This window comes from Triticum urartu, chromosome 3A, assembly GCF_056163025.1.
Source record: "Triticum urartu cultivar PI428250 chromosome 3A, HENAU_Tu73, whole genome shotgun sequence".
Lineage (NCBI taxonomy): Eukaryota > Viridiplantae > Streptophyta > Magnoliopsida > Poales > Poaceae > Triticum > Triticum urartu.
Genome location: NC_141875.1, coordinates 1,416,844 through 1,429,566, shown reverse-complemented (window position 1 = coordinate 1,429,566; position 12,723 = coordinate 1,416,844). Strand labels below are relative to the sequence as shown.

At 51.5% G+C, this 12,723-nt stretch overlaps 1 protein-coding gene across 1 annotated transcript; it reads right to left on the bottom strand.

Moving 5' to 3' along the window:
• Positions 1–459: 459 nt before the first annotated feature.
• Positions 460–2,402, bottom strand: LOC125542225 (transcription factor bHLH168-like). Its single transcript, XM_048705178.2, has 2 exons — positions 2,005–2,402; positions 460–1,230 (listed from the first exon to the last, which is right to left on the bottom strand). Exons 1-2 carry the CDS (start codon positions 2,224–2,226, stop codon positions 778–780), a joined length of 675 nt encoding a protein of 224 aa, XP_048561135.1. The 5' UTR covers positions 2,227–2,402; the 3' UTR covers positions 460–777.
• Positions 2,403–12,723: the final 10,321 nt, after the last annotated feature.

Genomic DNA, 12,723 nt, shown 5'->3' with positions numbered 1-12,723 from the left:
CCAAATTTGTTTGGTGAGCATCAGGATGACAAAGCTTCCTACACACGGCCGGACATACAAGATGCTGTGCGGAGCTTCGGCAGGATTCGTGGGGAGGGAATCGATCCCCTCCCCTCACTGATTTTCTGATGCTGCGCCTCTTTTCTTTCAAGGTCAGAGCCAATCTTTGAAGGAACTACTTATACTGCAGTGAACCAACCATTCATATTCATATTTATATTCATATCATTCAGTTTCTCAAGGGGGATAAGTATATTTTTCGTCCTCAAACTCTTCCGAGAATTTAGAAATCATCCCTCAACTCAAAACCGGATAGTTTTTTTTCCCTCAACTATCAAAACCGGAGAGTTTTCGTCCCTCACACCGCTTCGGGCGGTTTTCGTCCGTCGTGAACAGTACACCGACTTGTGGAAGCTCAACAACACAACTTGTGGAAGAAAGAGGACGTCAAAAGCTGAATTTCGGGCAAACCTGAAGCTGTACTCATTCACAAGCGGAAGAGAGAGGAGCCATTAGCCAACCAACCTTATCTACCACTAAGCCTAACCCAGCCAGCAACAACACTACGTAGTACGTACAAGGAGAGAAATCTTGGTTAAGCTGAAACAAGCATCGTCACATACAACATTGCTGCCCCGATGCGACCGATGAAAAAAAGATCAACTACCCGCTAGCCTCCATCCATCATCCTATCCTTGCATCAGCTAGCCTCCGGTCAGTCAGGCTCAGGCGGTTCGGTCGCCATGGCAAAAAAGATAGATAGACGACATAGAGAGATCAGCATGTCAGCAGCGTCGAGACGGTGGCTGCGGCCGCGGCGAGGCCGCGGAGCCTCTGGGCGATCCGGCCGGCGTCGAGGCCGATGCGGGGGCACAGCGCCTGGGAGTGGACCGTGTAGAAGATCTTGTCGCCGACGACGGAGAAGCTGGCGCTGACCACCTCCGCGCCCTCCTGCTCCAGCACCGCGATCACCTCGTGCAGCCGGAAGGGGCGCCCGGCCTCGCTTGCCAGCGCCACGTCCAGCGCCGACCCGTCCTGGCACCGCACCTCGATCACCGGCAGCGCCGTTGAAGTTGAAGGAGCTCCCTTGTAGTCGCCCGCGGAGACGGAGGATGAGCAGCCGCCGGTGAGGGCGGCCTGCTTGCGGCGCTTGAGGTGGTCGATCCGGGGCCGGAGCTGCTTGATGTAGGCCGCCGCGCTGTCCAGCTGATCCAGCTGCGTCGCCGCGTCCTGCACAGACACAACCAAAGCCGTCGTCGTCAGATGGTGCGATTGATCCACTGATTTGCAGTTTTGCACACACACACAAACAATCTTGTCCTTCCTAGTGGCTACTAGCTAGTAGTGGTAAAATAAAGAAATGACCCACTGATTGGTACAAAAGAGAAATCAGATTTTGTCTGACAAAAGGCATGTGCCTGGATTCAGAGGAGTGATCTGCCTGCAATCTTGTGTAGGTGGGTGAATGAGTGAGTGGTACTAGTTGTAGTATAGTAGACTGATGAAATCGCTGTCTGAATCTGATGAGCGAATCAATCTGCCGCGTGTGGAAATAAAAATCTTGGTGGAGTTATACTAGTAGCACGTTTGCTGTGCAGGTCACTAGCACCAACCAATTTCGGACGGACAGACAGACAGACAGAGAGCACAATAATTCATCTTGAGTGGACTTATGTGTGTACCTATGTATTTGTTCTCAGAAACAAATACAGTATATTATGTGTACATATGTATTAGTCGGGAGTAGATATGTGTGTACGTATTTGTTTTCAGAAAGAAAACAGGTCTAGTATATTATGTGTACAGGCAGCTATGAGCAACAGTGACGCCTTTCTTTTGTGTAAAAATACGGTATTCTCAACTGTGTACTACATAGTAGTATATGTTACTAGTGCTCGGTAACAGTGTGACAGCGGCATGAGTTGCGCTAATCAATCTGCCAAGATCTGCCTTTTGCTGGTGCTGGTGAATCAACAGGAGATGAATAGTTTTTTACGCGCGTACCTTGTTGCTGGACGGCGGCGAGGAAGAAGTAGAAGAATAGTGGGCGGAGGAGGGCGGGACGAGGGAGGAGAGCTTGAGGCAGAGGCCCTTCATGTGCAGCCTGCGATTCTTCTCCACGTCCTTGCGCTCCATCTTGCTGGCGCTGCAGCCCCCTACGACGCCGCCGCCGCAGCCGCTGCTTGTGGTGTCCACGGCCAGGCCGCTCTGCCTCCTGCTCTTCATTGCCGAGTCGATTCGAGCTGCGGGTGGTCTATCTCAAGTCTCAAGGAGGTATCGGTCTATTGGATTGGGTTGAAGTTTGTATTGGTGTAGGGATGGATTTGATTCAAGGTGTGGATGAAGATTGGAGGTGGTGGTTGAGTCGGGGGTGGACGGAGGAGCTTATTTATACAGCCGTGCTCTCTTCTGTTCTGGACGGACGGCGATTGCTTAATTAATACTAAAATGGAGCAAGCGGCCAGCTAAAGAAAAAGGAAAAAAGAATGATAGAAAAGGAGTGGTCAGAGGTCCGGGTCCACCGGAACGTGTTTGGTTTCGTGTGGGTCCCACCAACTGATCATCCTCTGCTTTCTCTACACTGTAGCCCGCCACGCGCAACCACCTTGTTGCTTTGCTCGGCTGTGTGAAATGGAGTCAATTGATGAGAGCCATCACGTCTGTGGCTAGGGTAACGAGTTATCACTGTTTTTGTCGAAAATCACAAAAAGACCGCCAACTCAGGTATCAAGCGAATAACAAAAACACACTGATTCAAAAATAAGCTGTGTCTAACAGCAAAACTGACATGCGGGACCCGTCTGTCGAGATGATGTGGCGAGGCAGTCGAGCCGGGCAAGAAGAGACGGCCATCCTCTATTTCCAGCGACCGGATCCGTGGGTACCTATGATGGCCGCTCTTCTCGTCATCGTAGTTGCCGCCGCTGGAGTCGGAGTCGGAGGCGTCGGCTAAACGCTCCACGAGAGCAGGGGCCGAGGAGATCGGCTCGGCGCTCCACAAGAGAGGGGATCGAGCAGCCCCCCTAGTTGATGGCGCCATGAAGAGCGTCGGTCACCGCGGCCACCTGAGCGAGGTCAAGGAGGCTCGAAATGGGACGGGAAGGGATCCCCCGAATCGGATCGGCTCCATACCCTATCCGAGGAGGGTGCAGGTCCTTGGATAGCAATCTGACGACGACGCGCACCTTGGTGGGAAACCCGGGCGACAAGGCCTCCGGGTAGAGCGTGCACGACATAGATGGGTTGCTTCAGGCCCAGCCGGATCTCGCCATCGAGCCAGCGCACGGAGGATGGCTATCTCGTTGTCATCCTCGGGATGGCAGGGCTACGATCTGGATCTCATGGGTGCTGCTCTTGGCGGTGACATGACCTAGTAACTAAAGTCGCCGGAGCGAGAGAGAGAGAGAGGAGGACGGATGGACCGGAAGGAGAAGAGAGGGAAAACAAGGTGGGTGGATAACATGTGGGACCCACGATCCACCTCAGCAAAGTGTATATATGGATTAGCCATGTTGGCTTGACAAGTGGGTCCCGCTGATCAGTTTTTACCGTTTCTACGAGCTAACCTGTGAATCGGTGTGATTTGTTGCTCGCTTGCCTACCGTGGAGGTAGTGGTCTTTTGCGATTTTCGCTAAAAACGATGGTTATCTATCACCCTAGTAGCCACAAAGAGTAGAAAGAATCAGTTGAGTGCATGAGGGATGGACGGAGGAAGGATGAGTAGCAACTTAGGGCATCTCCAGCCGTTGGCCCCCCAGGAGGGGCAAAAAATCGCCCCCTGGGGGCGCACCGGCGCTAAACCGCACATTGGGGGCGTGATGTCCCCCAGTCGCGGCCCCCACGGGTTTTTAAAATGTTCAAATTCGGCGCAAACACAACGCAAACACGAGCGAGTTCGTTCAAATTTAAACATATTTTACAAAAAAGAAAAAAAAACTACCACGGGCTACCCCCGCCGTCTCCCTCGCCGCCCGCCTCGCTGCCCGCCCACGCGGTTCTACATGCCGAGGAGGATGTAGAACCGCGTGTAGTCACAGCCGCCGCCGCCGTCGTCGTCACCCACGCGGTTCTACATGCCGAGGAGGCTGTAGAACCGCGTGTAGTCACCGCCGTCGTCGTCGTCGTCGTCGTCGTCGCCCACGCGGTTCTACATGCCGAGGAGGCTGTAGAACCGCGTGTAGTCACCGCCGTCGTCGTCGTCATCGTCGTCGTCGTCGTCGCCCCCGGCTACGCCTCCGCCGTCCCTGCTGCATCCCTCCCCCGGTAGGCGCGGTGGGTTGGACGGTCCGGGGGCATCGTCGTCGTCGCTATCGAGGACGACGACACCGTCCTCGTCCACGCGCCCACGTTTGCGGGCGGCGATCTCCTCCAGGGCCCGGCACTGCCGGACCATCTCCTCGCGCAGGTAGTCGTCGCGCGACCACCGCATGGCGTCCTCGTCGGAGAAGCCGCGCCGGGCTATCTCGTCGTACTCCGGGGGGAGGCTGGACTCCACCTTGGGCTCGACGAGGGCGCCGGAGCTGCGGGTATGCGCGCTGACAGGCGTGTCCTGGGGCTCCGGCTTGACGGGGCGGAGGTGGAGGCAGGGAGAGCCACCGAACGAGGAGGAGGACACCTCGGTCTCCATGCGCCTCGGCGTCCAGGAGCTTCCCCGACGGCGTGAGAAGGACGGGGGAGCGGGATACTCGAGGCGCGACGTGTTGCCGCCCTCGATGTACTCGAGGACGGACTCCAACGTGCGCCCGGGCACGCCCCACCACCGACGCCGGCCGTCGGCGTTGAACTTGCCGGAGGGCACGACGCCGTTGGTGGCCTCGAGCTACTCGTCGTGCCGGCGGCGGAAGTACGGCTCCCAGATTGGGCTATCGGGGACGTATCGGGGCCCCTCCCTCATCGCACGCGGCAGGGACGAGCGGATGCGTGCGATCTCCGCACGCCGCGCCGCGCCGGTGGGTACCGGGGGCACCGGCACGCCGCCGACACCGATCCTCCACGCCCCGGGCACCCGCATGTCCGGCGGGATCGGGTACTCGGCCTCAAAAAGGAGGCGAGCCTCGTCCTCGTGCAGATGACGGCGCCCGAATCCGTTCGCCGCCGCGCCGTCGCCTGGGAAACGCTCGGCCATGCTTTCTCAACTGGTGACGGCGAGAGGAGGAAAGGGGGAGAAATGAGCGCGTCGTCGGTGGATGATCGGGGTGAGTCTCTCCGGCGCGCTTGCAATCGGCTTTTATAGGCGGAGACGCCGCGTGGTAGGCTTGGCCGGCCCGTTACGCGTGGCGTGATTGCGTGGCGGCCGAGGGACGCGTCGCCCAGCCTTCACTGCGCCGCCCGTGAGGCATCAATGGAGGCTGACCGGCGCGGCAGCGCGCGGCAGCTTTGGCATTGATTCGCCACGGGAAACGAGGCGATGAGGACGACGAAGGGGCGAGAAGAGAGTAGAGTCGCTGACGCGGCGGGCCCGCGGCTCTTCGCGCCAAAAACGATTCGCCCGGCGCCCCCGAGCGACCCCCAGCGCGCCGGGTTCGGGTTGGGTCCGCCGGCGCCAATTTCGGCCCGAGCCGGCGAAAACTGGGCTCTTGAGGATGCGATTGGGCCGATTTTTTGGCGCCGTCGAACGAAAAAATGTCTAGGGGGTCTTCTTGGGGCGCGGCTGGAGATGCTCTTAGCAAGTGGTGGCAGTGCTGGTCAAAAGTCGTTTGATGGGACCCAGCCGACAACAAACACGTTGTTTTGTCCTACTCCTATATGATGACGCGTACTAGTGACTGTTGCTTTCCATGCGTTTCCTGGCTTTGGTTCACATCCATTCCGTTCCGTTCCGTTTGACCGCGCAAGTGCAATGCTTGATGACATGCACATATGCACGTGACTCCAACGGACTAGAAAACCGCACGCGGCTTCAAAAGGATCAACGGAGCCCGGCGGTCGTCGTCTTGCTCCCGCCGTCCAATTCTATTCCCTGATGGATTCTCACCTCCTCATTTTCTCACTCAACGGTGCCCGCCGGCCAGATCGGGTGCCGCCCCGGAGTTTGGTAATTTCAGCTGCGTACGAGTACGACTCCTCGCCGGCCGGCCACTCCTTGTCGTCGTCCCCGTCCTCAACACCCGTCCAGATCCGCACGCCTCTGTTGAAACTCCTCGCAACCATGACGAAGATGATTTCCGTGCAGTGCACCATGCTGTTGCCACTTAGGTTCAAGCCGTCAAAGATCGAGTGATCTAGCCACCTCGTGCTGAACCGCACCGAACACGCCATCTGTGACTGTGACCATTGACCCGAACGCGCCATCTAGATTCACACAAGGATGCCCAAACTTCGCCGCTGCCAGCCAGCACAGATGGCCAACACGATGCCCTCGCAGCCACGACAGCGCGACACTCTCGCTAAAACTGCTAGGAGTCACTGTCCAAATACCCACGGTACAAGCTTGTCGTGCAAGGCGGGCCGGCCACAGGGATACCCCCCACCAAGCGAGGGGATGAGCTGCTCATCGCCGCCATCCACCGGCGGGCTTTGCACATCAGCCTCGTCTGACGACGACGTAAGAGATAAGAGGGAGGATAAATGGGCAGCAACGGCTAGGATTTCACCCAAGAAACGCCCCCCGGAGTGGAGTGACACACGCCTTCCAAACCAATCCTCTAATATATCGATAAAATAGACAAGTAAAAATCGCCCAATTAATGATCAGGTGATGATTTCGACGTCTGTCTGCATATAAAACCAAACTAGTTACCCCATAGGAGTTGAGATATGGACTGACAGGGCAGTGAGACGACTATGTATGCAGCATTGGATATGTTGATTAGCTTCGGATAATCATATATATGTGCACGCAATACTTGTGGGCTCAAGGCAGATGTACGCATTCCGTGACGCACCAGGTGATGTGACACAGGGTGTGTCTGGACTTCCTGTCGATTAGTATAATCCCTTTTTTTTGGCTCTTTTTATATATTTTCAAATCCCCCAAAAAAATTTAAATATGTTTTCCTTCTATATTTCAGTTTTATATTTAATTTGTTTCTGTCTCACTATGCTCATTTTAACACTTTCTGGTATTGGAGTTAATATACGAAAAACAAGTATCAAGGGAACAAAATTTGGTCACATCACTATTGGGCCAGTACCCTAAAACGGCATACTCTAACCACCGACGAAATAGCTTAAAATGGCATGCATGTCCTGTCGATTTAAGCCTTTTCTATGAAGCGATTACTGTTTTTTTTTTGAAAAGTAGCTTGGTGTAAGCTAGGCAGGACAAAAAGAAAAGATAGAATAGTTAGACACTTGAATAAGGCCCGAAGCGCGTATAGTACTGGTACACGATCACGGCCGGCAAATATTTTAATCAAACTTTGATCTCTCAATCTCCATTGCTAAGCTGCCGATTTCATAGTGAGACGGAGCACACATGCTCGATGTTAACGCGTTCAGCAGAGAGTTGACAGATTTTAAAATTATGGTCTTGACTTTTGGTCGCCACGAGCTATACAAAACTATAAGTACATATTTGCATTCACACATATTTGCACTCTATAGGAGTTGCCAGTTCACCTAATTTCAGCACTTTAGCATAGCCAGTGGCAATTATTTTAATGAAGATGTAGTAGTGGCAATTAGTTAACTGAAGATGTAGTAATGTGTTTATGGTTTCGTCCGACGTAATTAAGATGACGAGAGTGACACAATAATAGTCAAATTAATTAAGCAATCACACGTGGCATTTTGGTGGAGTGTATACTCACCTGCGCACAACCTCGGCCCGGGAGAGATCAACTAAACACGTCATAATTTGAAATCATAATCACATGATCTTTTGATTAGGATATCATGTTTGTGGGCATCAGAGTGATGCAGAGGTTGGGAACCTCCTTTAGAAAAATCATGCCAAACTTGACACTTTGTAAAAGCTTACATTGTTATCCAAGTGCAATATTTCTCCATTTAAATCTATGCGGGGGCTGATCCACATGTTGTTTTGCAAAAAGTCATTTTTTTCACCTTTTACAGAGCTATTGTTGTGAGCAACAATCACAATCCAAAAGAATTACTAATGTGGAAAAAATAATACGGTAGTCACTTCCATGCGCCAAATAAAAAATGTACAAGTGGTCGTGTAGATTGATTCCTTGCTGGTGACTCTTCGGCCCCGCCCAATCACCGTCTGGCGCATAAACATCTTCAGTCGGCACATCACATCTTCATTCGGCACGTTTACATGCATGTAACATTGGCCTAGCTCTCCCTTTCATCCATCACTTCTCTTGTTTCTTTTGGCACGTAAACATCAATCAATTTGCTGAGTCAATGCGTAGTATATATTCATTTGTTATGGAGGATTCATACTTTACTCAATCTTTCTATCATACGCACCCTCACATCCACACATTTGTCTTCTGTTTCGTACAAAGTTTCATTAGTTTAGAAACTAGAACTTGCTTTTTTGTCAAAGAATTATTAACCTGGCTGTCAATGTCGGGCCAAAGTCTTGATGTTGAAGGTATTTGTTCCTTTCGCCAATTAATTAATTTGTTCTCAACGTGCAAGTGCAAAATATATGTAGTTTGAAAAAGGCCTCATGCATCCACGAGGTCCAATTTCTTTAATCTGGCCTAAACCACTAGCTAACTAAGGAACTAATATTTATTTGTCATGGCGAAATTGCGGCTGTTTAGTTAAATAGTTATTGTTAAGTCACACTGCTCTTTTGGTCCTGGCCATGCAGCTCATAACCAAGATACATATTGCACAACTCACGGATTTGTTCAGGCATCTCCACCATGCAATTACACAGCCATACATTTACCATAATGTAGATCTCGAGCTACTAGTACATGAAATGCATTGCCAAAATTTATTTTCGAAAAAAGTTCTCGAGCGATGTACTAACACATATGTTATTGGTTGGAGAGGGTGCATGCACCGATCGAGAAATATCAATGGAGCTTTGTTGTTATACTGGCCGCAGTATACGTACACCACATTTAAAATGGACCCCAATATCAATGGAGCTTGCTGCTTGCTAGCCTGCCAGCCGACTCAATGGCGGCCATCTCCTTCTTCTGCTCCGGCGATAGTCCGTCCTAAAGAGCTTTGGAGCACAAGAAGGCCATGTTGGAAGTGGTGCGGAAAGAGAAAGGGACCAGAGAAGGATGTTTGCGGGTATGGCCGAGACTGCAGTTTATATAGCAGGCAAATGACAATGGTGGGCGCAGAAGGACGGACGAGTGGCGCCGGAGTAGGTTTCTCAGCAACCACGTGTCATTAATGTGGATGGTAGACGGACGACCGTGATCTCGTTTGAACACGGAGCAGTCACATGCACCAGAAAGAGGCACGGGCGGCGCGCCGCTTCAATGCTGGCGCTAGTGAGAAGTTGCGTCTACTCTGGCCGATCATGAATGCGGCACCGACGCTCTAGAGCGCCACTGACCGTTCAGGAGGAAAGCGCGCTGGCGAGGCGGGAGGTTTGGGTTGGCGAGGGCGACTAGACGCGGGCGTGGCAGCGTTCTGGACGCCTGCAACATCCTCCCCCCCTTGTTCTTCGGTTTGCGAGAAAAACACATTTGGATCGCTCGGTGAACAACCCGTGGTAGATGGCACAGCACGTCAGAAGATGCCTGAAATGCGACCGTACAAAGAATCAATTGAGTGAGGGATGGACGGACGATGAGTAGCAACTATAGCAAGTGGTGGTGGTGCTGGTCAAAAGTCAACCTCTCTGATCTGGGTCCACCGTAACGTGTTTATTGTCGTGTGGGTCCCGTCAAGCGATGATCCTCTGCTTTATTTCTTTATTTATACTGTAGCTCACCACGCGCAACCACGTTGCTTTCCATCTGTTTCCTGGCTTGGTTCACATCCATTCCGTTCCGTTCCGTTCCGTTCCACCGCGCAAGTGCAATGCTTGATGATATGCATATGCATGTGACTCCGACGAACAGCATCCGCTGGTAACTGAGAAAACCGCGTGGTCAACGAAGCCCGGCAGTCGTCGTCTTGCTCCCGCGCGCCGTCCAATTGTATTTCCCGGTGGATTCTCACCTTCTTGTTTTCTCACTCCAACGGTGTCCGCCGGCCAGATCGGGCACTACCAGTGCCGCCCCGGAGTTAGGTCATTTCAGTTGCGTACAACTTTCTTGTCATCGTCGTCGTCTCCATCCCCGACACGTTCAGCCGCCCGGATCCGCTCCGTCGAAACAACTCGCGACCATGCACGAAAGAAGCACATGCTCCACAGAGCCACCTTGTCGACCGTCTCCTCACAACAAGTGTCCGACCGCAATTGAAAGAGACGAGAGGAGGTGGTGGTGCTACCGGATGGGTGGGGTGTCTATCACTGCCAGGGCTGTCGACAATCCGCCATTTCCGTGTGGTGGATCATGCTGTTGCTACTTAAGTTCAAGTCGTCAAATATCGAGTGATCTAGGCACCTACGTGCTGAACCGTACCGAACACGCCATGGCTAACGCACGTCCACCACCCTGCCGGATGGATCCAGCCGCAAGGTGGCTCCCATCGCCACCACCGCCATCTGTGATTGTGGCCAGGGGCGGAGCTGGAGCAAATGTTACCCGATGCACCATTTTGACGAGGCATCAAATTTTCAAACAATAATGTATTGATTAAAGGTGTGTTTCATAGCTTTTAGCACACATTATTGGATATATATATAATTGAAGGTGTTTTGTAAAAGCAGAATGTAGCCATCAAAATGCTTACAATAATAATAATAAGGGACACAATTACTTGAAAAGTATGCCTTGCATTTCCAAATTCCAGAATACATCGCTTGACAACAAGGTTCAATAACCTACAAGATACAAATAGAATTAAACTTACTAAGAAAATGCCCAAATGAAAGTACCATGGCTAAAGAACTGAAAATTACCTTTAGTACTTCTATCCGAGCCATGAACTACTCAACCACATGAACATTCGTGACCTTTTTCATTTTGTCTTCCTCCACATAACAAATAATATCATCACTCAAACTTTTATTTTTAGAAGAAGCTTGCCTGTAGTGTCTTTTTTTCTTTGGGAATTTGCCCATAGTATCTGTATTTGAAAAGTACAAATTACAAATTGGACTTGAAGACTTGTGTAGACAAATAAAATATACCCTAATTAAAAGTTATAACCCTAGAAAATTCCCCATGCTTTGCCAAAACATAGTGACTTGTTATATTCGCTACAAGTTTATATATGATTGTTGCATTTTGTAAACAAAATTAGGAAAAGCAAAACAAACAGTCAAAGAAATTACCACAATTGTGTGATCTATATGGACGTACGGAGACGAAGATCCAAGATTGGAAAGGTTGTGAAATTACCGAGCTTCGGATCGATTGACGGCGTGCAGTGTCGCTCCTGTGCGGCGCGTCGTTACCGGGTGAGGACCCAGGCTGGGTGGCCTGCGGCCGGCGCGCTGCCGCTGCCACCTGTGTACGCGACGGCGACGGCGACGCGAAATGTAGTCTGACATCGTACGCGTAATCTTTTTTTTTTCGAAGAAATTCAGAGAGCTTTATTGAGTAAACGCATTCTTGGAACAATCAGCCAAGAGGCTGGACACCAAGAAGCTAGGAGTCTCGTCAAGCCAACTATCGGTCACATTAAGTGTGCATGCATGCTTTGCACACAAGTGAGCCGATAAATTGGCTGACCTCTTTACATGTTGAATAGCAAAAGAGGAAAAAAAAGTACTAAGCTCTCCAATCTCTAAAAGTAAAGGAGCCACAATTGAGTGAGAATTGTGACGAGTGTTCCAGAGTGTCACCAACTCCAGGCAATCGACTTCCATTATCACATGCGAGAATCCACGAAGAGAAGCAAAACGAACACCATCTCGCAAAGAAAGTCCCTCCATGATCAAGGGATCCGAAATCCCCACATATGGCTTGCACCAGGCACCTAGAAGAGTCGTCGGAGCTCGAGCAACGCCTCCCGCGCCTCCCCTGCCATCCGCCAGGTTGAGGGCTCCATCGGTTGTGATTTTCACAAACCCACCATCAGGAGGCCGCCACCCATATCCAGGCAAGACCAGCGTATCCTTGCGCGGTAAGTGAAGAAGTGCAATGGCCTCCTTTGTAGCTCGGATTGTCGCTGTAGGGTCTCGACCTTCTTCCCCGTGCTTGATACGATTCCTGGAATGCTAGATAGACCACATAATGGTGGTGACCTTTGCACGATCATCATCCGTAAAGCGCGGATCACATAAAATGTCGCGAGCCCACGAGTCCGGGTGTAGCCGCGGGAGACGAAGCCCGAACCATGCACACGCCTCCTCCCAAAAGCGCTTAGCATGCGAGCAGTGTATCAATGCATGCTTTAGATCCTCATCCATAGCAAGACAAACTTTGCATCTGCGAATATCTGCAATGTGTCTATAGTTGAGAGTAGCTTCATCTGGAAGAATTCCACGAAGAACTCTCCACCAAAAGACTCTCACTTTTGGGATAACATTCAATTTCCACAAGGCTTTTCACATCTGTTGTTCATCATTGGAGGTACCGGTAGCCGTCCCTTCATCTAGAGCCAAACGCTCGTTCTGAGTCACAAGAGCACGGTACGCCGACTTCACAGTGTAGTTGCCTGATCTTTCGAATGCCCAAGCAAGGTAATCATCCCCCCCCCCTTGCCGAAGAGGAATATTAAGAATGGCCTCAGCATCCGGGGCAATGAAATTCTCCTGGACCACCTCATGCTTCCAAGTC